Genomic DNA, 26,397 nt, shown 5'->3' with positions numbered 1-26,397 from the left:
AGATTTCTTTAACTTTTCATTACATTACTTAAACCCACCTAGTAGACAAATCCCAAGATTTTACCGGAAACGTGCTTTCTTCTGGCCTCCTCGTGGTCCATAATTCCGGCAGAGGTGGTGAGGATAACGTAACCGAATTGTCTGGCTGGCAACAAGTTGTCAGTCCATCTCTCGATGTCACCGATCTTGACGTTGAATCTTGGCGAGATGACACCACACTTGTTCAATCTACCGTTCAGTTGAACAACGATCTTTCCGGATCTGTGGTCGTCAATGTACTCGAATTCGCCAATGTAACCTATGGAAGTTAGTAAAATGGTTTTCGAATGAAATACATGAAACACTGGAATGGTTCATGATTGTCATCTGAATTGGCCATGGTAAACCTCTTGCAATCACCGAGAAAGCTATAAAATTCGTAAGATGTCGTGGAAAAGTAAACAATGCACAGATAATGGGGTTATCGGGATTGTGTAAGAATTCATTTCCTCTTCGTTCTTCCGGAAACTTAAAAGACAGTAAGGGACTAAATTTGAACCGACAGACCATCCAGTTATCATTCCGGTGGGTCTCGGTGAACAAGAGAAAAACTATGGCCAAAGATGATCATTCCAGAGATATTCAACAATATAACATACCGTGCTTTTGCATAACGGACAAGAACTTGACGATGACCTTGGAGGAAGGTCTGATCAAGACCTGACGCTTACCGGTCTTCTCGGCGTTGTTGATGGCGTTCAAGGCATCTGCTAAAACGGAGGATCTGGTCATTTTGAGACTGTATAAAATGAAGTTAGTACTGAGACCACATGAGTGTCCCTTTTTCAAACAGAAAAAGGGAGTCACGAGCCGATCTTCTGGAACACAAGGTATCGTGAGGCTAAGGTAAATGACTAGCAACGCAATCGCTCAAGCACATGGCTTGAACCAGAGAATTGCTTATCAGACCAAAGATCCACGATTCTTATGTCCAGGTACACATCATAGCCGACAAAAACAAAATCAACATACTTTTTATTGATATATTTCGAACTATGAGAGTGGTTGGTTCAAGAAACAAAGAATACACCTTCCTAAAAGTGAAAAATTTTCAACGGAGAGGGTCGAGCATCCCTTGAAAGGTCGTCCGCGGATCAAAACTATTTTGATTGGTGCACTTCATATTTTTCAATCAACGGCTTACCCACTATGGAGGCCATACAGAATTATTGGCTTGATCCAGGGCTTCTCGCGATCGGACTGAGGGTGACACTTTCGTTGGAAGGGGATAAATGAGCGATATAAGAGAGGCTAGCCAGGTTGCTTTCCAAGAGGTAAGTGTCGAGCAAACTCGGGGTTTTCAGACCTGGCCATTACTAACGTCCTATTAGATACGACAGCCCTGTGTGGCTCTGTCCAACATTGTCTTTAGCAAAACGTCGCCCCTCGACCCAAGATCAAAAGAGCTCAGTGATGCAGTTTCTCAAGTTTACACATCTTTTGCGCAGGTGGTATCATCTCTTGAAAAGCAGCATGGGGAAGTGTATCTCACCACCACATTGGCAGACTACGTCTTTGTGCCATTGGTGGATCTATTCAAAGCCCCTCAGATTGGAGACAGAACTCTTGAAAAGCTTTTGAAAATTCTGGCAACCCTCATAAGGTGCTGTTGGAGGATTGCTGGAAGTTTGCCTTCTCAATTGGGTACTAACCTGCTCTCGCTACTGAGTTTCCTGATAGGAGGACCACCATCAGGCCAAACAAGACAAAAACCGTCGAGATCCAATGAAGTCATTGAAGCAGATTTGGAATGTCTCAAAGAGCTGTTTATCTCAATTCGCACCCAGACAAGCGCAGGAATACCGAACCTGCTGGAGGATGCATCGACTCTTCCCTCGTTCGGATATACCGTTTCCGTGATTCTGGATTCGCTTCGCGATTGTCAAGATGTAAAGGTTCAAATACGTGCTTTGGAGGCTCTAGATGTTATTTGTGATCTTTTTCCTAAGGGTGACATGTTATCGATGATTCTGCCGGGTTGTATGTCAACTTTTGTGAAGGTTGTGGCCCAGCGGAATGGTGTCAAGGTCCATTATACCGCTTTAGAGGCAATTATACGGCTAGTCACGAAGATTCTGGTTTTCACATGTTCTGATAACAATTTGGGGGCCTTTGTGAAGGATTTCAACCTCAATTCCCTGGAGGACTTGAAGGATAGCTCTTCTGAGCTATTGAAGAATCATGACACTATTGAGTTTATCCCGGAGGAAAAGGACCACCGAACCAAGGAGTGGCTTGTCAAGACATCATCACAGATTGATGTTGCTTTTAATACGATTCTGAAGCTGAGGAATCACGATAAACAGATAGTTGTGGAAGCCATAGTGGAGCTGTGTGGGACTCTAATGGCCAGGTGCCATTATTCGTTGAACAGCCTGATACCGAAATTGTTAGATACTTTGGGGAAAATCTACTCCAAAGATGAAGGCAATGACTACAAAACTTTAGAAACGGTGGTGAAAACTCCCAATCTGGAAGGATTCGTTTTGAAACGGCTTGACCAGTGGATAGGCTCTTTGTCCGCGGCATTTCTTTTCACGGACCAAGAGAGAACTTATGGAATTATCAAGCTGATTTCCTTTGCATGTGAGATCATCAAATCGTGGGCATTGACGGGTACAACTTCGAAAACGAGCATTACCGTGTTGATGCAGAGACTACTGATTACGATCCAGGAGAGCCTTTCGAATCTCGTTTCAAGAAAGAAAGACTCCAAGCCTTCAATTACCAGCATTCCTCAGTCAATAGGAACTGACATGTTGATCACAACTCAAGGATATGACGGAGGCGACATAGACGATATTAGTCACCAGAAACCTCTCTTCGATGGACTGCTTGATTCAAAGTGCGAAGACGGGCTCTACCTGCTTTTGAACCTGGTAACTCAATTGGATCCTACACTGAAAGTTCCAGAGCCAACTATCTCTGAATCTCAGTCATCGAAGCCTGTACTCCTTTGGATGATGCGTGGACTCCTGTGTGGAGCCCAAATCAAACCAAACGCTTTGCAAGACGAAAACTGGATGTTTAACGACGATGAGGAGAACCATGACGTTCTTGTCCAGGAGCGCGTTTATGATCTTCTCGAAGCTTCGGGAAGTCTTCTGAGTGAATGTCTGACTGAGGAAGCATCCGACTCCGTGGCTAGAGCCCAGGTAGCTTCCCTGAAGTCCATAGCCGATGCTTGTCAATACCTTGGTCCAGACTTCCAATACGAGCTGATAGACTATCTCTATCCAGTGGTTGACTGTCTGACTTCTCCCATAGAACACGTAAGATACGAAGCTCAAAGAACTACCTTCCAGATAGCGAAGATCTGCTATGACGGATCGGTCAAGAGTCTCATCTTCGAGAATTATGATTACTTGATTGACTCACTCTCTTTGAACCTCACTGGTCACTCCATCACACCTCGCACTCCAATAGTACTGATGGTTCTGATCAAATTCGGTGGAAAGGAGATATTGTACCAGCTTTCGGACGTCATCAGCACCATGTTTGCATTGCTGGACATGTACCATGGATATGCCGTTTTGTGCGAGAGTTTCTTCTCTGTGTTCCATGAGTTTGTTGAATCAGTGGAAAAGTCATATCTTGAAGATTACGAGTTTGTGAAACCCGATGCTGAGGGTGATATTTTGAGACCATGGGGAATGAAAACGTTCGACGACCTTGTAAAGTTCTTAACCCACGAACGAGATATTCCTGAGATGAACGACCTCACACTTGAAGAAGTCTTGGATAAGCCGGATAGTGATGATGACGATGAAGAAGAAGAAGAAAATACGGCAGAATCATCACCGCCTCAATCAGAGGAAACCACCCCATGGCAGTCACCAATACCCAAGCAGCTCTATTTCAAAATCCAACAGATCTGGAACTATGCAGATCGACTTTCAACCCATTCGTCTCTACGACTGAGGGTTTTGATTTTAACCATTATGACCAGAATCGTGCGGCTGTTGTCCTCTTCCCCACACGATTTCCTGCCGAATCTTGCATCTTCCTGGCATTTGGTTTCTTCCTTCATTTTGGACGTGGACAAGGCCAAGGGAACCACCCCCGACCCGAGACTCGTGATTCTAGCCTCGGATCTTGGCTGCCAATTCCTTCACTATGGGGGCGGTTTTTTGACCCATCGAATGCTCCAGTTCTGGAGTGGTCTCAAGACCAAGCAGTGGTTTCTAGACGGCACACGAGCCCTGAGACATCCTAAGGCTCATAGCGCAATGGACCTCTATCTCCAAGCAATGGTAGCCGTCTCGCGATTCCTGTTCTGTTCCATTCAAAATTTGGGGGTTCAGATTCCTGAGAATGTGGCCTACGAGATGATCCACATGGCTTGTATCTGGGTAGAAAAAGACCCGGAAAAGTACGGGTACTTTGCAGACACAGCCACCTTGGTACAGCTGGAGAATACTACAGCCATTGAATAACGGTGAGAATACTTCTCTTCTATAAGTGTATATATTGACGAATGAGCATGTGATTACGAACTTTTGATTATCCTCCCTAAGTTTGATAGGTATGGATTTCGGCGCGGTGTTCAACCTTCACCATTGGTCTATAGACGGGTCTCCACATCTGGGACTTGACCCACTTCAAACACTCGTTAAACTCCCGAGGAACCTCCACAAACCCTCCGTCGGGTCTCTCTTCAGACTCGATACGGGCAACGCCTTCCTTCAAGGCTTGGAGGATGACGGCAGTGGCCACCTTGGCAGAGGTCTCATCGATGACCTCGACTGGGGCTAGAAGACCAGCCTTGGGGTCCTTGAGTGCGGGCGACGACGATGCCAACTCGTCAACGGCAGCTGAGATCATAGTGTCGGAGATAACAGTAGCACGTGACAAAACAGCACCCAGGCCGATACCAGGGAATGAGAAACAGTTGTTGTTTTCAGAAATCACGTAGCCATCAACAGGTTTGAATGGGGAACCGGTAGCGATCAAGGCCTGGTTGTCGGTCCACTTCATGATGTCTGCTGGAACAGCCTCGTGGAGTCTTGTAGGATTCGACAGTGGGAATACGATAGGTCTGTCGTTGTGTTTGTGCATCTCGCGGATGATCTCCTCGGTGAAGGCACCGGCACGGGTCGAACAACCAACCAGCGCAGTTGGCTTGACCTTGCGCACAACCTCGAGTAACGAATGAGTGTCAACACCTTCCCAGTCCGCAGCCTTATCGGCGTACGACAGTTGGGCCTCGGAGGCGGTTTCCAGCGTCATTGAGTCCAGAATCAAACCGTTTCTGTCCATGCAATGAATCTTGGCGCGGGCCTCTTCACGAGTGAGACCCTTGGTGCACATGTGGTTGACGATCTGGTCTGCAATTCCAAGACCTGCAGAACCGGCACCGTAGATCACTATCTTAGAGTCCAAAAGATCACGATCTGTGAGCTTGAGAGCAGCGCTCATGGAGGCCATCACCACGGCTCCGGTGCCTTGAATGTCGTCGTTGAAACATGCAAGCTGATCTCTGTATCTGTTGAGAACAGGTCTTGCGGTGGTCACACCAAAGTCCTCGAAATGGAGAACTGCAGATGGGAACTGCTTCTTGAGTGCCTGGATAAATCTGTCCATGAATTGATCGTACTTTTCTCCTCTGACACGAGGGAACTTGTTACCCATGTAAAGATCATCGTTGAGAAGCGACTTGTTGTTGGTACCAACATCCAGCATCACCGGCAGAACTCTACCCGGGTGAATACCACCACAGAGAGTCATGAGAGCCAATTTAGAGATGGCAATACGAACTCCTCCAACACCCTGGTCACCAATACCAAGAATACCTTCTCCGTCAGAAACAACCACGTAGTCCACATCCTTAGCCTCACCGTACATAGCAAGTCTCTCTTCTATAGAATCTGGATCCGTGATGTCCAGGAAACATCCTTCTGGCTTACGGAACCGATGAGAGTAGGCAGCAATGGCATCTCCCTCCGTGGGAGTGTAGATGATAGGCAACAACTCACGAATGTGTCTCCTCACAAGCTCATAAAACAACACTTTATTCTGTTGTCTCATGGAAGTGCAAAAATCATTCTTAGCAAGCGGAGTCTTCAAGTACGACAATTGCTTATAAGCACGTTCGGCTTGCTCGTCCAAAGTATTCACCACTGGAGGCAGCAAACCAGTGAGATGGAAAGCTTCTCTCTCTTCAAGAGTAAAAGCAGAGCCCTTGTTGAACAAAGGCGAATTCAGCAACTTGAAACTGGTGAGATCGCACTCGATAGGACCTTCCACTGACAATCTGGTGGTCTTTGGCACTGGGTGATTGGCAGTGACTCCGACTGGGGTCTTGATGGTGTGGGAATGAATATGGCTGGTAGCATATGATCTAGCTGTGGCTTTCAGCCCGGTCCTCTGTATGGAGCGAATTCTAATCATGATATCTGGAAGACCTATTGATCAAACAGAAGAACATTCCTTGTTCAAAAATCAGAAATCCACATACGTACACGCCTATATATATAAGTCCACTCTTTTTTTTTTGCGTGTTTTTTTGAGCCGCGTTAGGACGGATAAACTCGGGTTGGGTCCCAAGTGAGGGGTAGTGCGCACAACACGGGAAGATTTGCGATAAAAGCAGCTCTGATTAAATAGTGTTGCGATTATATTGATTTGCAGGGGTTTGGTGTGGTTTTGTGGGCACGTATGTTGTTCTTGTGGCCGAAAATCCTGCTTGAAAAGCGGTCTAGGACATTATATTGAGACACCAAGGCAAGTCGACTAAAAACTCCGAGTGCGGCTGAGGATATTCCGTTTGTCCGGAAAACGGGCTCACACGACCCGGAGTGGGGCAATTTCGGGTAGCTGCTAGAGCAAGCGCGGGTATTTGGTTTGGGTATTTGGGGGTTTTTTTGTGGCAGGGAAGCATGGTTTGTTAAATCTGACACCAGGGCTTGATTGCGCTGCAAAAATCAGGCTTGTGATGCTGTCTTGAAGATTTGACAGCTCACCTGAGCAGGGTTAACAAGGCCCCTGTCAGAGCATCTCTATGGTCTTTAACGGCCCGAACTTTCAATTGCACCCGGAAAATTGTCGATGGGGGACAATCGGAGAAATCGGGTGAAATAGCGTGTGATGGTGAAATAGCGCCGCACAAAGGCTCTACAGATAAGATAGGAAAAATTGAAATTTAAAATGCATGCATACATTAAACGTATTTAGTAAGACAACAAAAATTGACACCACAGTGGCGAAGAAAAGGGAAACTGGAGAACAAGAAGTCGGAGCCAAAATTCAGAGTGAACTGAGAATAAGGAACCTGGTACAACCAGATAAATGAAGAAAAATTAAAAGGCATTTTTCATGGGAACACCATAAAAGCTTCATTGGAGTGATACAAGTATACCACCCCGTTACCAGCAATTAACCAGTAATCAGAAAGAACTGAAAATACCACAAAAGAGTGAATTCTCATTTTTATGGCAAAGTCCAGTTGCCTGCACGTTTGGCCAGAAGTGGTTGTTCGGTCCAGTTTCCGTCACGTCTAGCCAGCAGAGGCTGGGATAGGACCTGAGTGATGATAATCATAAAGAGCGCAATTGGCAATGCCGTGAACTTCATTTTTATTAGTAATAGAAGTAAGTTGGGAGGAAGAAGAATGCTTCACATCGTTTCCTATGAGGACTTGCTGTCTTTAAGTACTTCTCACCAGAAAATTTATACCGAGAAGTGAAATTTTGCTTCGATGGTGTTACGATGCGTACAAACACTTGAAACCTCGGGATTTCGTGCATTCTAGAACCGTCAAGGCATCCGCCTCGAGATAATGCTACATTAAAGTTTGTCCTTGTAATTTGTCGCGTGCCAGGTGACATTATTCCGAATGCGCTTCGGACTATATCCAACAGCAACTCCAGTACATGATGGGCCAGAAACCTATTGATAAAGCGTTTCTTATTGTGCGGGTAAACGAAAAAGTTTATGGTCGGACCTGAAATTGACGCATTGTTTAAGCGCAACCATAAGTTGAGTGTCTATCCAAATATGTATTCTTTTTATTCTTTGAGGGTTTAATCTGTGAGGAGTCGTCTAAATGTGTTCGAACTTGTCCCGAATTGTCCAAGATTGCCTTCATTTACCCCAATTTGTTCGATTACCTCATTATCGCGCCACGTTCCATTTGCGTTCCTTTTTTCCTACTCTCGTTTCACATACAGATACCTCATAAACTCTTTCTCGTCATTCCAACGCCTCAAAACCTTACCGTATCGGTACATTCCAAGACCGAGCAAGCAGAGAAAGATCTGGATGCCTCCAAACGTGACAAAGGCAGTTTTCGAGCCCTTAGTATCCACAAAGGAATTGTTGAAGAGGGAGAAGAGGAACCCAACTACATTCTTCATCACGTTCAGCGTGACCAATCCTTCAGCAGCAAACACACGGTAGCAGTCGACTGTGTAGGTGATTGCAGTAGTTGAAGCCAGCGAGCACCCAAACCCCAAAATCCCAAAAAACACCACCGGAACGATCCACAGATCGTGAGCCTGAGTGGCCCAGCCGAATCCCATGAGACCAATTACTACGGTGAAAAACACCGGAATGATCATCACCAGTCTGAATTCAGGCTCGTACACTCCGTCGTTACGATCCACCATTTTGCGCACCAAAATGTCTGAAAGACGACCGGCTATGGATGATCCCAAAATGCTTCCGACAAAGGGAGCCACATAAAATAAACCAATGATTGTCGGGGAATAATCGTATGGATCTGCTACGAAAAGATGAGAGATTGTCTCAGAGATGAGAATCAACCACACAACGGCGAAGGTGTATATCAACGATCCATAGAGCACATTTGGGTATGCACATAAGACGAATGGTCGTAGGAAAACCATCCACCAATGGTCCTGGGTATGTCTCCCAGAGAAAACGTGCAGTTCCTGTAAAAATGTCTTCTTCCTCACAGAATCATGAGACAAGGTAGTCGCTGGCTCGGTAAAATGACTCAGACCAACAGGACGGGCCTCAGGGTCAATCTCCAGATTTGTACGATTGTGCAACGACGAGTCCAAACTGTTGATAGAAAGGCTGTCGTCCTCTTCTGGTTTCGGTATGGCAAAACTGTTCGGTACGTGATTTGAAACAAACGAATCCTGACGTCTAAGAGCATCCCGCAGTCTCTCTGCTGCAACCTGTCGAGCCTGGCGAGTTTCCTCTTGCGATCTCTTATTCGGTGTTGGGGTTCTGTCCCAGAATGTTTCGGGCACAAAGAACACGGTGAGTACCAGGTTTATTCCAACAATGATGGCTACTATCCAGAACAGCCAATGGCGAGTTAGTTTGTCAAACACGAACCCAGAGAGTAACGGAACAAGATGTTTTCCTCCTAGTAACAGCATGGTGTAGAAGCCAAGTCTATAGGCCCTTTCATGCGAGAAGTAGATTTCCGCGATGGTAGCGGAAGGTAGTGATTCACAGGGCGAAAATCCAATACCCATCAACACTCTTGCTCCCATTAATGAGCCGAAAGAGTTCGCACAAGCACCCCAAATCGCACCTCCAAATGCCAGGACTATCCCCAGAAGGTATATGATTCTTTTCCCGTACAAAATTGCAGTGGGTGCTGCGAAAAGCGAGCCAAATCCAAGCGAAAGCATGAACCCTCCAACCAGATATGACGTGTTGGAAGGGCTTTTGTCGAATTCTTTGGCGATTTTCGTCATTCCAGCAGCCAAAATGGGCGTCTGGCCTCCACCAATAAAACAGTGAAATCCAAGCACTATGAGGGCCATGTCTCTCCGCCAGAGTGGCCAGTTCAACGGATCGTTTGGGTTGTCGTGAGGTTGAGGATGAAGTACGATTCCCTTTTTGGTAGTCTTGAGTGTAGTAGTGGCACTATGAGCAGTAGAGGAAGCAACTGCCACCAAATTCAAGGTATTGGGATTCCCGTCCGCGTTTGGTGCCACTGAGTTCTGCTTTGTCTCGTCCTGATCTTCCTCTTTATGAAGGCTCATCTGAATCGTCCCAGTAACATTGGGCGAGCCTTTCGGCTCCCAGATTCCAAGTCCCATTATGCAACTAGATATGGCACGTTTTGACAGAAACGTCAGCTAAAAAAATCAGACCAGTTTGTGTATGTGTATCAAATGAAGAGAGCAAAAAGATCAACACCCAAGAACAAGAGCATCAGCCAAAACATAGCTCAGGCAGTGATGACGTAATGATCTATTTCTACACATAAGTTACAAATCAGTTCGGCAAGATTTTCACGTGAATATTTGCGGATTTCCATTTTTAATTGCTTCAGGATAGTCATAGATGTCATTTTACTGGTTTAGTTATTCTTGTATTTTTGTTTTAGGTATTTTTGGGTGTATTGACACTTGGGGTAGAGACTTTGGGCTCCCATCTCTTATCGTCATCCAGGTTTGTATGAGCCATTTGGGGCTTCTATGTAAACATCAGATAAACAACTATTCAAATAGTAGAAAAAAAGTGCATTTTGCAGATGCATACCAATAGAATATCTGCAAAAAAAGGTTTAAAACATGCCAAAAAAAAAAGAAAGAACAAATGGTCCCTAGCAGGATCGAACTGCTGATCTCCGCGTTATTAGCACGGCGCCTTAACCAACTGGGCCAAGGGACCTTCTGTTTGAAAGGCATTTTTTTGGAAGCACCAAGAAGCAAAAAGTGACTTAAGCTGGTTGAAGTCCAATCGATTCAAGGACATTCTGGGTTTTGTTTTGAGTTCTGGATGACCGTCATCAGAGAGCTTAAAACATTCAAAACAATGGGAAATGGAATATATTAAAGAAGCAAACTTCGACCCTCCTTTTTTGCCTCACCGTTGCTGTAAATCTGCCTCTTCGTCGTTGGGGCTGGTCGTGGTCGAACCCAAACTTGTTTTGAGCAGTGCACACGGTGAGCAGTCTATCAGAAGTTTACTCTTCAAGCAGTTTATCTGTTTGCTCTGTCTTCCAGTCTATTCTTACTTCTAGTTGTTCTTCCCCTTTTTTGTCCCTAGTTGCAGTCATGGAGCAGGAGATTGTGACTGGATTGATACGGTTTGTGTCGAGAGCGTTTTACGGGAAACAGTACGTCCTAATCTTGGATGCCCTGCTCGTCCATTCTGTCCTCTCTGAAGACGACTTGATCTTCCTTCTAAACATCCAGAGGAAAAACCTCAGAGCCTTGTGTAACAAACTGGTTGAGGACCGGTTTGCAGTGTCGCATGTCCAAAAGGAAGAAGGTCCACAGCAAAGATTGATCACGCGAACATACTTCTATATTCACCACATAGAGGCAATCGATGCCATCAAGTGGAAGATGCACACGATCGTGAAAATGCTCACAGACGAGATGTCACATGACAGTGATCCACAGGGATACATATGTCCCACATGCAGAACAAAATACTCTCAATTGGATGCCATATCGATGTTGAGTGAAGACAAGATGAACTTCCTGTGTGATCTGTGTGGTGACATTCTGATTGAAGACGATACCGGAATTCAGGCCAAGAAGAGGCAGGAGAAGCTCTCCAAGCTGATGAGTCAGCTGGATCCGGTTATCACATATTTGAAGAAAATTGACGACATGTACATTGAGGACAACACGTTTGAGTCATCGTTAACCAAGGCAATTCCCGCGCAGTCCACACCGCTGGCTTCGTATTCGGTTTCTACAGCAACTTCCAAGAGACAATTGTCACAATCACTCCAGAATGCTGCTAGAAGGTCGCAGGCCACTTTGCACGTGAGAATTACTGCCAACGACGAGAACGCACTCAAAGAGCAGGACGATTTGGAGAAGAAAAAGGCAAAATTGTTGCAAAATGCCATGCCTTCCTGGCATTCCGAGAGTACGGTTGGAAAGGAATCCCTGGGTAAACTGGAAGAGGATGCTGCAGAAACATTTGAGCCGGAATACGCTGCGGACGAGGATGAAAAGGACGATATTAAGGAGGAAGACACAAGTGCTACTACAGAAGCGACTGCCATCACATCAACTGGTGGACTCGAGGATACCGGTGCAGAAGATGTTTTGGCTGCGTACTATGCTCAGCTCGCTGAAAGACAGAAGAAAGAAGACGAGGATGACGAAAAAGAAGGCTTTGAAGACGATGAGGAATTTGCAGATGACGATTTTGAGGACGTGGACGTGATGATGGAGGATGAGGAGCCAGAATCATCGATTCCGTCTTCTATGGCGGTCGAGCCTGCAACGTCTGCTATGATAGAAGTTGAGGAGTTTGATGGTGAGAGCGACGAAGAGTGATGAGCATTCAACGAATAATAAAATAGAATCAAGGGTAAGAAGCGTTGCATAACAATTTGCCGAGTAAAAAAAGATGGATAACTTCATATCGACAACATTTGGGCCAATTGAGCTATCAGAAGGTTTTATCCTGATCTTTTCTACTAGCATGATCGTACCAGTCTAGATCTCATATCCAATGGCCATACAGTTACCCAATCAAGACTGAGCCACGTTTACCCTGGTGGAACCGACTAAAGCTACTAAATTTCACTCTAATTTTAAATATCAGATACGAATATATGTTCCAATTTCAATAACCATGTTATTTTTGTACAAAGTCACTGTGTCTAACTCGAATCGCTTTTTAAGCCGCACACTGTGGCTCCCACTGCACTACCCAATCCGATGACCTCAGAGAGCCTTAATTTTTCACTTTCGGACTGAAAAATTATGAGAGCTACCACACCACCACACAACAATGTCCTCAAAAACCAAGGGAGAAAACAAAAAGGTAAGTTGCAAAGTTCTCGAAGCCTCGATAAGATAAATTTCTAACATTTTCCGTCCAGCCTGACCCATTAAAGTCGCTGATAGCCGGAGGGACGGCTGGAGCTATCGAGGGTGTGATCACATACCCCTTCGAGTTCGCCAAAACGAGGCTGCAACTCGTGGACAAGTCCTCTAAGATGTCACGCAACCCTTTGGTGTTGATTGCTACTATTGCAAGAACGCAGGGCATCGGTGCGCTGTACGTTGGATGTCCAGCCTCCGTCGTGGGTAACACCGCTAAAGCCAGTGTGAGATTCCTGGGTTTTGACTCGATCAAGAGGTTACTCGCTGACAAAGACGGCAGACTGTCAGGCCCAAGGGGTGTCTTGGCTGGTCTTGGAGCTGGTCTTCTAGAATCTGTTGTTGCAGTCACGCCGGCCGAGGCAATCAAGACTGCCATGATTGACGATAGACAGACTGCCAGCCCCAAGTACAGGGGTGGACTATCTGCCACTTTCAGGCTTGTGAAAGATCTTGGATTCAAGGGCATTTATGCAGGTGTTTTGCCGGTAACAATAAGACAGGCTTCCAACGCCTCGGTCAGATTCGGCTCGTATAACGCTATCAAGACCACCATACAGAATGCCTCTGGAACTCCTCCATCGCAGCCATTGAGCTCAGGCTTAACCTTTCTTGTTGGTGCCTTTGCTGGTGTGGTGACAGTATATACCACAATGCCTATAGACACTGTGAAGACGAGAATGCAAGCTTTGGGCGCTGATAAAGTGTACTCGTCTACCTTCAATTGTTTTGTGAAGGTGTTCAAGGAGGAGGGTCTGATGACTTTCTGGAAGGGAGCCACTCCAAGACTAGGAAGACTGATTCTGAGTGGTGGTATTGTGTTCACGATATACGAGAAAATGTTGGTTATCATGGGTTAAACAGGATGACTGTTTCTGGCCATTTCATCTACCGACGAAGGATTCTTCGTAGTGTGATCTCTCCCATAACTATACTAAATACGTTGATTTCTCTTTTCCTTCAACATAAATGCCCCAGCCAGTATTATTTCTCGTCAAGTGTATAAAAATTTCCATCACACCGTCTCCGGCATAGGAGGAGTGTAGTTCGAGGGAGGGTGTAGAATTATTCTCTCCATGCGCCTGGCCCTGTGATAATCAATAATGGCCTTGATAACCATGAAAAGCCCCAGCGCTATCAAGCCATATGCAAGTATTGGGGTATCTGAAAGGCTTGAAGCGCTTAGACTGGAAGCGCCAGTGGACGTTGCCTCGGAGGACGACGCCGTAGCCACCCCGTTCAAGCTGCTCGTGAACTCATCTATCGAACCCGTTAAAATGTTTGATGAGTTGATATCGTAATCGTTCGGTGCTGAAGGCTCAAACCTCTCCTCGTCGGAGATGTCGCCACTACCGTAACCGTAGGGTATTATGTTGTACCCATAAGTCATCAGCGTGATTCCCAAACCCGCTCTGGATCCCTCCTTGGCAGCGTGAGACGTGTGCAACAGATAAGTCACCACAAACCCGATAAACTGGAAAGCTACCGAAACCATCATGTTCCATATGAAGTTGATTAGGTTCCCTACGGGTAAACCATCAACAAAAATCTCGTCTTCGTATCCAGACGCCATAACTGAAGACTCCCAGTATGGAGGCGTCGCATCCAACGCTGCCTCTTCGTATGTGGGCAGATTTTCTTCGTCTTGAGCCTGAACCTCCGGTTTGGCCACTAAGTTGTTGAAAACTCCGTCGTTCTCAGACCCCTGCCCCATCACCTGGCCATGGTATCTCACTGCATCACGAGCAAAAAACCGCGAAAACGTTGGAGACGAGCGTACACTCTCTCCCAGCCTCTGAAACAGGTTCGGACGTGTATTCGTACTAATGGTTGCGGGCGAATTGACAGTGTTGTTTGCGCGTGACGATCCTTCATCAATCTCTCCCGCAAAAAGAGCTTCCTGAAAGCTCAAATTCGCATCATCTTCGTTATTCGTAAGTCTTGTGTCTTCAGGAGAATTCTCATCATCACTTTCGTGGAAAAAATGGTTCTCAGCATCAGAATTGTTAAGCTTATTCGTGATGTCCTCGTCTTCGTTGAATGAAGACAACAAAAAGTTTTCCCGCTCCGAACTGTGGGAACTGTCATTTATGACACTCAGCTCGATATCACGATCAAAGTGAACGTCGGATTCATCTGAGGAATTCCGTATCTTGAGGAAGTTAGTAACAAACGCTATGCTAGAGAGAGGGGGCCAGGTGGCCTTGGGGTTACTCACTTTTTGGTACCTGCTCATGATAAGTCGGCCGAAAAATGCAACACAAACAACGAGGTCCAACCCAGCACAAAACCGAGGTCTTTTCTAATATATTCCTGTATAATGGGTGGAATGCTTGGTTGTTAGTAGAGCTTAAGGACAGTCTTGCCAGAAAGCTCTTCTTGGGAGGCGCAGATGTTGTCGTGGGTAAACCATTTATCCCAAAGGGGTAATAGCCTCAAATTCATGTCAAGAAATGGAAATAAATTCAACTATCTAACATTTCATTAGTTATACAAATTTAAAGTACAATGGTTCAACGTTTCTTGTGAAATTTGATTTTCACATTCAACGAAGAGCCATATTGATGCGACAAGATAACCTCGGGCCGGACATTCTCGGAAGCGTAGCCGGTTATGGATGATCCGTACTGTTTCTCCATGAGAGCCTGTCTTTCCAGTCTGTCCTTCTCCATCTTTTCCTTGAAGGCCTCGAGCTGGTCTTGGGGGGTCTCTATGTCAACAACTGTCTCTTCGTAGGCATCTGCTGGAGGACCAAGATCAACTCCACCAGGCAAAACGGAACTGGGCACTGGCGTTCTGTAAGTCTTTGGTACGTCTGTCAGATCAGGCAATGTGGGGCCATTTCTGCGACCTGTTCTGCCTTGTCCTCTTCTCTTCCTTCTCGCCTCCCTCTCTTTGTCTTTGTCCAATCTCTCCATCTCTGTGACTGACAACTCGCTCAGCTGCGGAGTGTAGTCGGAGAGAAGGTATCTTGGCCTTCTGATGTTTGACGTATTGATAGGAAGCTTCAACAGTCTTCTGATCTCTTCCTCCTCCACGGATGATCCATCAAACAAATACCCCACAAGATAGAGAGACCTCACGAACATCTGGGATTGCTCACGAATAGAATGGGATATAGCAGACAAGAACTCTCCTGGTAATCCCATCTCTTCGCAAAGCACACGTGAAAACTCTTCGGGATCATTGTCGGAGTTGTTGATGTCCCACTCGAATTGGTCGACCAGTTGGTTGTTTCCAATGGTGATTTCTAACTTGATGGGAATCCTCACATCTGCCAGAGGTCTTTGCTCAGACTTCAGCCTGGAGTAGTTAGAAGGGGGATATACCATCGGACGATACTCGTTAAGTTGCTCCTTAATGCTTGCCACAATCGCCTCCGAATAGACGTTCTTCTTGAAGTTGTAGTCATGCACCAGATGAGCCACGAAAGTCTCTATGCTGACCGATCTGTCATTGATATCCCAAAGAAAGGTGTCACTAAGCTTGAACTTGTCTCTTTCGATGTCAAATTCCAGTCTGATCGGAACCAGCTCGGATACAGACTCTGCCTGCTTCTCCATGTCTGCCACGCTGATATAGTGCTCCCGCACTTTTGGCGCGCTTTTCCGCTGGTGCGGAAGAACAATATGCGTAGTTCCTCGGCTGGTAAAGCCGTTTCCGTAGCCCTGGTACCCCTCACCCCATATACTTTCACTCAAACGTCCTGCGCTTTGGTCCTGAATGGTTTTCAATCTGGAAACCTTTAGATTGGAGTAGTATTTGAGGTCAGATACCAGCCTCGCAAGCAATGCTCGGTTCTGAGATCCCACCACAGTCTGTGTTTCCTTTGCCAACAGCTTTTGGTAGTTGTGGTCCCTGTCTATGATCTGCTCATACAATAGCACATCAAGAGGAACTTCCTTTCCATCCGCCTTGAGCTTGTCTGACCAATGGTGAAGCGAGGCCACTCTTTCAGCAGTAGCAGAGGCTTCCACTGGTGAGATCCCAATTGGTGGCTGCACTGAAGTTTTCCTTCTTTTGTCTGCATTTGAAATTGGGGTGGTGTTTCGTGCCTGTGGCATTCCTTGAGGAACAAAACTCGACACTCGCTGCGCTGCTTGATGCTGTTGTTGCTGCTGTCTGTTCAATAAGTCCATGGTGTTACCCTGAGGGTTCTGCTGGTATGGCATTCCCTGGTTGCCCATTTGCTGAGGCACAATGTTTGCATTCATGGATCTCTGTTGGGACTGTTGAGGTTGCTGTGGTGGTTGCTGTTGCTGCGCTCTCCGAGCGTGTTGCAAGAGACCAGCAAGTTGTGGGTGCATTCTCAAGATCTGCTCGCGTTCTTGAGGCGATAACGCAGCCAATTGCTGTTGAAGCATTTGGATGTTCATGTTCCCTGGGCCCTGATTAGCCTGAGGAGGCACTTGCTGTCGTTGGGGGTTATATCCGTAACCGTTGTTATTCATGGCTGAAAGCAATCAGCTCTGAAGACATTAACAATTCGCCGCGCAGATTAGGAAGATCAAATGACCAAGGCCTGCTGATGGATTAGGGTGTAGATGTTAGGTTTATCCCTCTGTAATGAGAAGGTCTCGCTCGTGAACTTCAATGAAATGAGCTGTACACGCAGTTTGGGCACGACTCTAGGTATTGGCAGGTTGCGACTAAAACCCACGACAGGCACATGCGTTTGAGGATTTGAGTAGATATTCAGCTCAAGCTAAAGTTATGACTACAAAATGTTGTAACAAAAATATCATTTCACCAGTAGGACAGTCCACCGGCCGTTGAAAAGAGCACACTTTTTGTGTGTGCTAACCATTTCGAGCTTTCTGAGCCAATCTGTACGTCCTGAAGAGTTTTTTGATCAAGAAATGGTTTCGTGGTCTAGTTGGTTATGGCATCTGCTTAACACGCAGAACGTCCCCAGTTCGATCCTGGGCGAAATCAAATCTTCTATTTTTTTGCCTTTTTTACCTTCATTTTTTGCATTCAAAATCTTCGAATCATTTTTTGATTAGAACAATAATCTTTTTGGTGTGCTTTAGCTCATGTAGACAATTATGTCTTTCGTCGTGTGCGTGCAAAGTTTGGAAGCGTGTCCCTCCCCAAGTCTTGTGTTTACGGTTCTAGGCGTGTTTACCTGCTTAAATTAAATCTCTAACTTCGTGATTATCCAGGGCCATTATAATTTGGAAAACCGATTTTGATCTCACAATTCTGATGAAGGCATTATCAGAATCACATCAGAACGTGAGAAGTTCCAGAGCCAAGGGCCGGAAAGAGGTGAGGCCCAGTCTGAGTGAAGATGAAAAGGAGAATATCAGCAGGAACGATAGCGTCGCTAACTTGGAGTCTGTCGATACTAATGCAGTCGAGCAAGAATTTTCTGATGAAGATGTCTCTTTTGATACTGCCAATGAAATCCAAGTCGCCTCTCTTCAGCCGATTGCGCAACCAGATCAGTGCGCAACCACAATGGAGACGGAAGTTGAAGTTGAACAAGAACAACAACTGCCAGCAGAGACCAAGCCAGCAGAGAGACTGGTGATAGATAAATTGGTTCTCACGAATTTCAAGTCTTATGCTGGGAAGCAAACTATTGGGCCTTTTGACGCGTCTTTCAGTGCAGTTGTTGGACCCAACGGATCTGGAAAGTCCAACGTGATCGACTCTTTATTATTTGTTTTTGGTTTCAGAGCTACGAAGATGAGACAGAGCAAGCTGAGTGAGTTGATTCACAAGTCTGAGAATTTTCCTAACCTGGAATTCTGTGCTGTAGATATATACTTCAAGCTGGTTGTGGACAACGAAGATGCTACCAGCAGCGATATCGCGGATTCCACGCTGCTTGTGTCCAGAAGAGCATTCAAGAACAACGGCTCAAAGTACTACATCAACAACATGGAGAGTACGTATTCCATAGTGACGAAGATGCTCAGAGATAAGGGTATCGATCTGGATCACAAGAGATTCCTGATCCTCCAAGGTGAAGTCGAGAGCATCGCCCAGATGAAACCAAAGGCCGAAAATGGAGGTGATGATGGACTGCTGGAGTATCTTGAGGATATCATCGGCACTGCCGATTACAAGGGCTCCATAGAACAGAGTCTGGGAAGAGCCGCAGAGCTCAACGAAGTGTGTCGAGAAAAAGAGGGCAGATTTAAGATTGTTGAAGACGAAAAGTCGGCTCTCGAAGACAAAAAAGATGGTGCACTTGAATTTCTGAAAAAGGAAAAAGAGCTTTTGCACTATCGCTCGATACAGCTGCAGTACGAACAAGCCAAATATTCGAAGGAGCAAACGACGGTTGAGGAAACAGTCAGCGGACTTGCTGACAAGTTGAACCAGGAACGAACTGAGACCCAGGAATATGAGCAAGAAATCAAAGATATGATCGAAGAACACCATGGCCTGAAGCAAAGTCTCGAAAAGCTCACCAAGCAGGTCAGCTCCCTTGAAAAATCCTATAGGCAAATACAGAGGGAAAAGATGTCTTTGGATGAGAAGCTGAAACACTTAGAAACCAAGAAAAAAAAGGCCTCGAAGTCGCTGGCTTCAAACGAGCAGTCTGTGAGAGAAGCGGAAGCCAACACTGCTCAAATTGAGAAGGAGCAGGAAGACTTCCAGTCTCAGCTGAACTCTTTGGATAAGCAACTTGCAAAGGAGAAGGAAGAACTGGAGAGTGCCAGACTTGAATTGGCGGATAAGACGCAAGCGTTTACCCTCGAGGTTGAGGAATTGAAGGAAGTTTTGGAGCCCTGGATTGAAAAGCTGAACTCCAAAGATAGCCAGATAGCTGTTCTACAGTCGGAACTGGAAATGCTGGTCAGAAAGAAGAACGAGAGCGCCACAGAGCTTGCTAGAATTCAGGAACAAATTGAGGCGCTGATCACCCAAGGGAAAGATAAGAAGCGCCAGGCTTTGGAGCTTAGAGAAGAGAACAAAGGTCTGCCTTCAAAAATCAAACAGGGAAAATTCTCTGTAGAGAACGCCAGCAGAAAGCTGGAAGAATTTCACAGCGAAGCATCAACGCTGAGACAGAAAGTTTCTGAGGCAAGAAACAATTTGTCGAGCGATCAGAATAAAAGCAAAGTGTTGACTGCTCTTGGAAGACTTAAACAAACAGGCAGAATCGAAGGTTTCTACGGCAGACTGGGAGACTTGGGGGCAATAGATGAGAAATACGATGTTGCGATCTCCACTGCTTGTCCTGGTTTGGACTCTATGGTTGTGCAAACTGTTCAAACTGGTAGGCAATGTCTGGAATATCTCAGAAACAATAACCTGGGATACGGAAGGTTTCTGGTGTTGGACGAACTGAGGCGTGGAAACATGAATCCTATTCAAACACCACGTAATGTTCCCAGGCTTTTTGATTTGGTCAAGCCTGTTGATTCCAAGTTTGCGCCAGCATTTTATGATTCCCTGGGAGACACGCTAGTTGCTGCCAACCTGGAAGAAGCCAAAAGCGTGGCGTATGGAGCGAGGAGATGGAGAGTTGTCACGATAGATGGCAAAGTCATCGATGTGTCTGGTACTCTCTCCGGTGGTGGAGATTTTGTGAACAAGGGTGGTATGAAGTCTTCGAATGCTGGAAACATTTCAGAAGCAGAAATTGAACAGTTGGAGAAGACTCTCAACGATAAGGAAGCATTTGTCAAGCAAGCCGAGGACGTCTATGATCAAATGGTGACACACTTGCGCGATCTGGAAGAACGTAAGCCTGAGATCGAGACCGAGCTCGCGAAACTTTCTATGGATGCCGATGCTATAGCTACTGAGATCCAGGCCCTTCAGCGCACTGCTCAAGAAATTATCAGAAACACCTCCAATTCTTCTGAAATTGATGAAGCTATTTCGCAAACAGAGTCTAAACTGGCCACTTTGAGGGTTGAAAGAGAGGAGCTGAAGGCTGGAGCAGCTAAAATCGAGCAGGAAATCAAGGAAGTGGAGAACAAAATTATGGATGTTGGTGGTGTGAAATTGCGTATGCTGCACTCCAAAGTTGATTCTGCTCTTCAAAAGAAAGAGATTGTGCAGAAGCAGTTCCAATCACATAAGACCCAGCTTAAGAAACTGGCTGGTGATCTGACAAGACTCGCCAAAGCTGCAGCTTCATACAAAAAGGATATCGAGGACTGTGAGTCGGAGAGTGACAAACTCACTTCTTCAAATGCGGAGAACGACTCTGAGTTTGTGGCCTTGGAGGCTCAAATTGGTAGTCTCCAGGGAGAACGGGAGGATGTTATTTCCAGTATTGAGAAGACGGGAGAAGAGTTGGATCTCAAGGAAAAACGGCTCGCTGAGCTTCGCTCAGGACAGATCGAGATTGAAAACAAGTTGGAAAAGCATCAGGGATACTTGAAAAGTGTGGTCAAAAAGTTGGGCACAATTCAAGAAGAGTTGGATAGTTTTGAGATTCGAACTTTTGATGAAAATGAGCTTGAATGGCTGGAAGAGAAGGATGAGGCACGCAACGAGATTGATCAGTCGGGTATTCTCTCCAGACTTACTCCTGACGAGATAGATGACATCAAAATTGACGATGTGGAAGCCAAAATTGCCAATCTGGAAGACTACATGGAAGACGTCAAAGTGGATCTTGACGTTTTGCAGGAGTATAGCAGAAGATACAGGGAGTACAATTCGAGAAAGTCTGATTTGAACAATGCTGTTTCTGAAAGGGAGAGAGAAGTTGAGCTTGCAGAAACGTTAAAGAAGAAGAGGTACACGGAGTTTATGGCTGGTTTTCACACCATCTCCATGACACTGAAGGAGATGTACCAGATGATCACGATGGGTGGTAACGCAGAGCTGGAGCTTGTGGATTCTCTGGACCCATTTAGCGAAGGAATCCTGTTCAGTGTCATGCCTCCGAAAAAGTCCTGGAAGAACATCTCTAACTTGTCGGGTGGTGAGAAGACACTTTCGTCCTTGGCGTTGGTCTTCTCGTTGCATCGTTATAAGCCCACTCCCTTGTACGTGATGGACGAGATCGATGCCGCTCTTGATTTCAGGAATGTCAGCATTGTTGCAAACTATATCAAGGATCGAACGAAGAATGCTCAGTTCATTGTCATCTCTTTGAGAAACAACATGTTCGAGTTGGCGAAACAGCTCGTTGGTGTCTACAAGGTGAACAACATGACGAAGTCAATATCTCTTCAGAATAGGGAAATGGTGAACGAACAATCGGACCCACCAAGCTGAATGATTCTGAATGAAGCTGTATAATAACCTCTTTAATATCGTATATGTGTAATTTCGAACTCAGAAGATCGTAGCATTCGTAGTTCGACTCAATACCAGGGCCTACCTCTGGAAGACCGAGCGAACCATCACACAAACTCGGCAATTGGTAGCATATACTTATGGGTGTTGAAAAATACTATGCCTAACTTTCCAGGCATGGATTTCATATTTTGAATGTGTTTTTAGAACCAAATGAATTTTTTGTCTGAATATAATGGACCCAGTTTAAACACTTAACAAGAAAATCCGATGTAGTGTAATGGCTATCACAGGACGCTCTCACCGTCCAGATCCGGGTTCGATTCCCGGCATCGGAATCTTTATTTTTTTTTTAATTCTCAAGTCTTCAACTCAGGCTCGATTTTTATATAGGTCGAAATATAATAATAGAGTTTGGAGCTCTCAAGGATTAAATTTGGAGAAAAGTAGTTTTGCTTATGTAATTCGTGGTATTCACATGCGCCTTAGATCTGGCAGAAGCACGAGATCCAGACAGATAAAACTTGTCCATAACCTGAACCGATTGGTTTTTTTGCAACTTATTGGCACAAGATACTACATCTAATATAATTTCAGAGTAAAAGAGCATTTCTTCTTGCAAAAACGCCAAAATAGGCAACAAAATTGGAGACGTTGGCTTTATCTTGACTAAGTCGTGTGTTGATCAACCAACAAAATTTTTCAGTGTAAATTTTGTTTTCCACCACGTTCTCGTTCTCGTTCCCGTTAACTTCAAAACTTTCTCTTCTTCTTTTCTTCTTTTCCAACGCTTTGTTGTATCTTTAAATTCAACAAAAAATCCAACACAATGTCCTCTCCAGCTTCTAACTACAAGGTTGCCGACATCTCCTTGGCCGCTTTCGGTCGTAAGGACATCGAATTGTCCGAGAACGAGATGCCCGGTCTCATGTACATCAGAAAGAAGTACGGACCATCCCAGCCTTTGAAGGGTGCCAGAATTGCCGGATGTCTTCACATGACCATCCAGACCGCCGTCTTGATTGAGACCCTTGTTGCTCTTGGTGCCGAGGTGACCTGGTCGTCCTGTAACATCTTCTCCACCCAAGACCACGCTGCCGCTGCCATTGCCGCTGCCGGTGTCCCAGTCTTTGCCTGGAAGGGTGAGACCGAGGAGGAGTACTTGTGGTGTATTGAGCAACAATTGTACTCTTTCAAGGATGGAAAGAAGTTGAACTTGATCTTGGATGACGGTGGAGACTTGACCTCTTTGGTTCACGAGAAGTACCCTGAGATGCTTGAGGGCTGTTACGGTTTGTCCGAGGAGACCACCACTGGTGTCCACCACTTGTACAAGGCTTTGAAGGAAGGAAAGTTGAAGGTTCCAGCCATCAATGTCAACGACTCCGTCACCAAGTCCAAGTTTGACAACCTTTACGGATGCCGTGAGTCTTTGATCGACGGAATCAAGCGTGCCACCGACGTTATGTTGGCCGGTAAGGTTGCCGTTGTTGCCGGATTCGGTGATGTTGGTAAGGGATGTGCCATGGCCCTGAGAGGAATGGGTGCCAGAGTTATCGTCACCGAAGTTGACCCTATCAACGCCTTGCAGGCTGCCGTTGAGGGCTACCAGGTTTTGACCATGGAGGACGCTGCTCCTATCGGTCAAGTCTTTGTCACCACCACCGGTTGTCGTGACATCATCACTGGTGAGCACTTCATCCAGATGCCAGAGGATGCCATTGTCTGCAACATTGGTCACTTTGACATCGAGATCGACGTTGCTTGGTTGAAGACAAACGCTAAGGACGTTGTTAACATCAAGCCACAAGTCGACCGTTACTTGTTGGCCAGCGGCCGTCACGTCATCTTGTTGGCTGAGGGTAGATTGGTCAACTTGGGATGTGCTACTGGTCATGCCTCGTTCGTCATGTCCTGTTCGTTCTCCAACCAAGTTTTGGCCCAGATCGCCCTGTACAAGGCCAACGACGCTGAGTTCAGATCCACCTTCGTCGAGTTCGAGAAGTCTGGCCCATTCGATATTGGTGTCCACCTCTTGCCAAAGATCTTGGACGAGACCGTTGCTAGATGCCACTTGGAACACTTGGGAGTGAAGCTCTCCAAGTTGTCGAGTGTCCAATCCGAGTACTTGGATGTTCCAAAAGAAGGTCCATTCAAGGCTGACCACTACCGTTATTAAACGGATGGGACTTGCTTGAAAAGTCTTTCACTCGTTTCCTAGAAACCTGTACCAATTGCATCAACTGCATCTATGTTATTACCGCATGACTTTTTTGTTTTTTACATTTTTATATCGCCTTTTTCTTTTGCTATTTCTGACGTGCTGACGTTTTGTTGGCGCTTTGCCATAGGGATAATGTGTTGGTTTCTGTCTTAATGGAGCCAACCGTGGGGCAAGCCTCGCTTGATCTCTAGAGATCGGTTTTATACGGGAAAATGAATTCTTCAACGAATCAAAACAGCTTGTAGTGAAATTTCAGCAGTACTAAAGGCAAAGGAACCAAATACCGAGGCCATTTGCAAAAAAATTCTCAGTTGACACTGATTTCGATGTCTTACGCTCATAGGGAAAGTCATCAAAAGACTCAGTACATTTGGTTCCGGGCAAAGTCTGAGTCTCACTAACTCATATCTCCAACCGTAATGTTTTCAGTAAGTCATGCTGGTACAGAAGCGCGTCTAAAGCTCACGTATCTCTGACACGATACATTTTGGCAGAGCATGCTCCCCCGTAAACGTCACAAGGTTAAATCTCTCTTGTCTTACACCGTATCCAGTTTTACTAAATTTGCGACTCAAGCAGATCTTGGATAAAATGAGTCAGGAATTAAGTCACTCTGACAAACCAGAGACATCTTTGTAAGTGATTTTGCGGGTCTGATTGACCCATACTGGCCGTCCTCCAATCCCCACCACTAACCCCAATGCAGACTGCGACTACCAACGTATTTGCTGAAGACCGAACTGGGTCGTCGTCGACAAGAGGAAATCCTCAAAAATAGCACGGTTGCTGCCGTTGCCAAAGACAAGAAAGAGAAATTTGTTTCACGACTTTCTACCCTTGGTGTTCTGGGAGTGGAACCTCAGCTGTTTGCTAAGGATGAAGAGTACACCGATGAACTTGCCAAGGTCTTCCGGGAAAGAGTAGTTCCTGCTACTCAAAACACCAACGAGGACAATTCGTATCAGAAGACGCTTTCTGAATCCAACGACGATGGTGTGATCGATGCCCCCGTAGAGCCACCTATATACCTTGCTCTGACCAGCCAGGAAATAGACAAGAAATGGAGGATTCCACTGCCCACCTCGTGGGTGATTCCTCCCAACAGTTCGTTCGAGGCATCTCCAGACGGAACTGTGCTTTCCACCAAGAAGAGAAGCAACTCTGTTCTAGGAGCTACTGTTCGCATACCATCTTCTGGAACCGGGAAATACTTCTCCACCAAGGCGAATCACGGAGTGGCAATGGGCTACGGTGTTTACTACTATGAGGTTGAGATTACGTCTGGAGGTGCTAATGCAGAGGTGTCAATTGGGTTCATGATGAACACGGGTGACGAGGTGATTACCAACCTTCCGGGACACGAAGCAGGAACGTTTGGCTATAACGGGAAGGATGGAAAGATTATCAGCAATCAGAACGGTGTCCACAGCAAGTTTGGCGCCAAGTTCGGCAACGGGGACATCATTGGCTGTGGTGTCAACTTCATGACGCATACGATATTTTACACCAAAAACGGAATCTACCTGGGGGAGGCATTTTCGAGAATCAAGAACGGACATTTGATACCTATCATAGGAATGGGCGATTTCAACTCGGTGAAAACTAACTTTGGGTTTTCTACTACTGAAAATTTTGTTTTTGACATTGACAGCTACGTTCAAACCTTCAAAAATAAGATATTTCACGATATCAACCTGTTCACGGTTCCTGTGGCTGTGCTCCCAGATTACAGCGTTGTCCCTAGCACTCTTGCTTCTGTGATTCCCGATAATCCTTACACGAAGAAGGTGCTCTCTACTCCACTGGCAGGGAAACACACGATATCTGACGATGAAATATCGACGGTGTTGAACGGGTTTATCGAATCGTATTTCGATCACAAGGGATACAACGATAGTGCTAAGGCGTTTGCAGAGGACTTGCAGCTGGAACGGGACATTTTCGAGGGCCATTCCAATGACGCGGTCATGACTGATGTGAACCAAGACGTTTGCATTGGAGACGACACCCTCAACAGGCAGAACATCAGAAGACTTATTCTGGACGGCCACGTTGATGACGCACTGGAGATGATTGACGAGAAATACCCACATGCATTGGAGGAAAACGAAAGCGTCAAGTTTGAGCTTCAAT

At 45.8% G+C, this 26,397-nt stretch overlaps 13 protein-coding genes across 13 annotated transcripts; 7 read left to right on the top strand and 6 right to left on the bottom strand.

The window, feature by feature from the left end:
* Positions 1-38: 38 nt before the first annotated feature.
* Positions 39-771, bottom strand: KUCA_T00005886001 (uncharacterized protein; the record flags this gene model as incomplete). The annotated part of the gene is made up of 2 exons (XM_022603562.1): positions 39-298; positions 639-771. 2 exons carry the CDS (start codon positions 769-771, stop codon positions 39-41), a joined length of 393 nt encoding a protein of 130 aa, XP_022461874.1.
* Positions 772-1,271: 500 nt separating this feature from the next.
* KUCA_T00005885001 (uncharacterized protein) lies at positions 1,272-4,475 on the top strand (the record flags this gene model as incomplete). The annotated part of the gene is made up of 2 exons (XM_022603551.1): positions 1,272-1,313; positions 1,371-4,475. The coding sequence occupies 2 exons, from the start codon at positions 1,272-1,274 to the stop codon at positions 4,473-4,475; spliced, it is 3,147 nt and encodes a 1,048-aa protein (XP_022461873.1).
* A 76-nt stretch (positions 4,476-4,551) lies between these two features.
* KUCA_T00005884001 (uncharacterized protein) lies at positions 4,552-6,429 on the bottom strand (the record flags this gene model as incomplete). Its single annotated transcript, XM_022603540.1, has 1 exon — positions 4,552-6,429. The coding sequence occupies one exon, from the start codon at positions 6,427-6,429 to the stop codon at positions 4,552-4,554; it is 1,878 nt and encodes a 625-aa protein (XP_022461872.1).
* A 1,757-nt stretch (positions 6,430-8,186) lies between these two features.
* KUCA_T00005883001 (uncharacterized protein) lies at positions 8,187-10,061 on the bottom strand (the record flags this gene model as incomplete). The annotated part of the gene is made up of 1 exon (XM_022603529.1): positions 8,187-10,061. The coding sequence occupies one exon, from the start codon at positions 10,059-10,061 to the stop codon at positions 8,187-8,189; it is 1,875 nt and encodes a 624-aa protein (XP_022461871.1).
* A 963-nt stretch (positions 10,062-11,024) lies between these two features.
* KUCA_T00005882001 (uncharacterized protein) lies at positions 11,025-12,269 on the top strand (the record flags this gene model as incomplete). The annotated part of the gene is made up of 1 exon (XM_022603518.1): positions 11,025-12,269. The coding sequence occupies one exon, from the start codon at positions 11,025-11,027 to the stop codon at positions 12,267-12,269; it is 1,245 nt and encodes a 414-aa protein (XP_022461870.1).
* A 460-nt stretch (positions 12,270-12,729) lies between these two features.
* Positions 12,730-13,681, top strand: KUCA_T00005881001 (uncharacterized protein; the record flags this gene model as incomplete). The annotated part of the gene is made up of 2 exons (XM_022603507.1): positions 12,730-12,762; positions 12,821-13,681. The coding sequence occupies 2 exons, from the start codon at positions 12,730-12,732 to the stop codon at positions 13,679-13,681; spliced, it is 894 nt and encodes a 297-aa protein (XP_022461869.1).
* A 155-nt stretch (positions 13,682-13,836) lies between these two features.
* On the bottom strand, positions 13,837-15,057 carry KUCA_T00005880001 (uncharacterized protein; the record flags this gene model as incomplete). The annotated part of the gene is made up of 2 exons (XM_022603496.1): positions 13,837-14,973; positions 15,040-15,057. The coding sequence occupies 2 exons, from the start codon at positions 15,055-15,057 to the stop codon at positions 13,837-13,839; spliced, it is 1,155 nt and encodes a 384-aa protein (XP_022461868.1).
* Positions 15,058-15,334: 277 nt separating this feature from the next.
* On the bottom strand, positions 15,335-17,272 carry KUCA_T00005879001 (uncharacterized protein; the record flags this gene model as incomplete). Its single annotated transcript, XM_022603485.1, has 1 exon — positions 15,335-17,272. One exon carries the CDS (start codon positions 17,270-17,272, stop codon positions 15,335-15,337), a length of 1,938 nt encoding a protein of 645 aa, XP_022461867.1.
* Positions 17,273-17,680: 408 nt separating this feature from the next.
* Positions 17,681-17,827, top strand: KUCA_T00005878001 (uncharacterized protein; the record flags this gene model as incomplete). Its single annotated transcript, XM_022603474.1, has 1 exon — positions 17,681-17,827. One exon carries the CDS (start codon positions 17,681-17,683, stop codon positions 17,825-17,827), a length of 147 nt encoding a protein of 48 aa, XP_022461866.1.
* Positions 17,828-18,029: 202 nt separating this feature from the next.
* On the top strand, positions 18,030-22,019 carry KUCA_T00005877001 (uncharacterized protein; the record flags this gene model as incomplete). Its single annotated transcript, XM_022603463.1, has 1 exon — positions 18,030-22,019. One exon carries the CDS (start codon positions 18,030-18,032, stop codon positions 22,017-22,019), a length of 3,990 nt encoding a protein of 1,329 aa, XP_022461865.1.
* Positions 22,020-22,869: 850 nt separating this feature from the next.
* KUCA_T00005876001 (uncharacterized protein) lies at positions 22,870-24,219 on the top strand (the record flags this gene model as incomplete). The annotated part of the gene is made up of 1 exon (XM_022603451.1): positions 22,870-24,219. One exon carries the CDS (start codon positions 22,870-22,872, stop codon positions 24,217-24,219), a length of 1,350 nt encoding a protein of 449 aa, XP_022461864.1.
* Positions 24,220-24,855: 636 nt separating this feature from the next.
* Positions 24,856-25,188, top strand: KUCA_T00005875001 (uncharacterized protein; the record flags this gene model as incomplete). Its single annotated transcript, XM_022603440.1, has 2 exons — positions 24,856-24,899; positions 24,999-25,188. 2 exons carry the CDS (start codon positions 24,856-24,858, stop codon positions 25,186-25,188), a joined length of 234 nt encoding a protein of 77 aa, XP_022461863.1.
* A 380-nt stretch (positions 25,189-25,568) lies between these two features.
* KUCA_T00005874001 (uncharacterized protein) lies at positions 25,569-26,357 on the bottom strand (the record flags this gene model as incomplete). Its single annotated transcript, XM_022603429.1, has 1 exon — positions 25,569-26,357. The coding sequence occupies one exon, from the start codon at positions 26,355-26,357 to the stop codon at positions 25,569-25,571; it is 789 nt and encodes a 262-aa protein (XP_022461862.1).
* Positions 26,358-26,397: the final 40 nt, after the last annotated feature.

Source organism: Kuraishia capsulata, genomic scaffold, assembly GCF_000576695.1.
Source record: "Kuraishia capsulata CBS 1993 genomic scaffold, Kuraishia_capsulata_scaffold_7, whole genome shotgun sequence".
Taxonomy (NCBI): Eukaryota; Fungi; Ascomycota; class Pichiomycetes; order Pichiales; family Pichiaceae; genus Kuraishia; species Kuraishia capsulata.
Note: the sequence above shows the minus strand (reverse complement) of the source record. Positions and strands in the feature narration are given on the sequence as shown.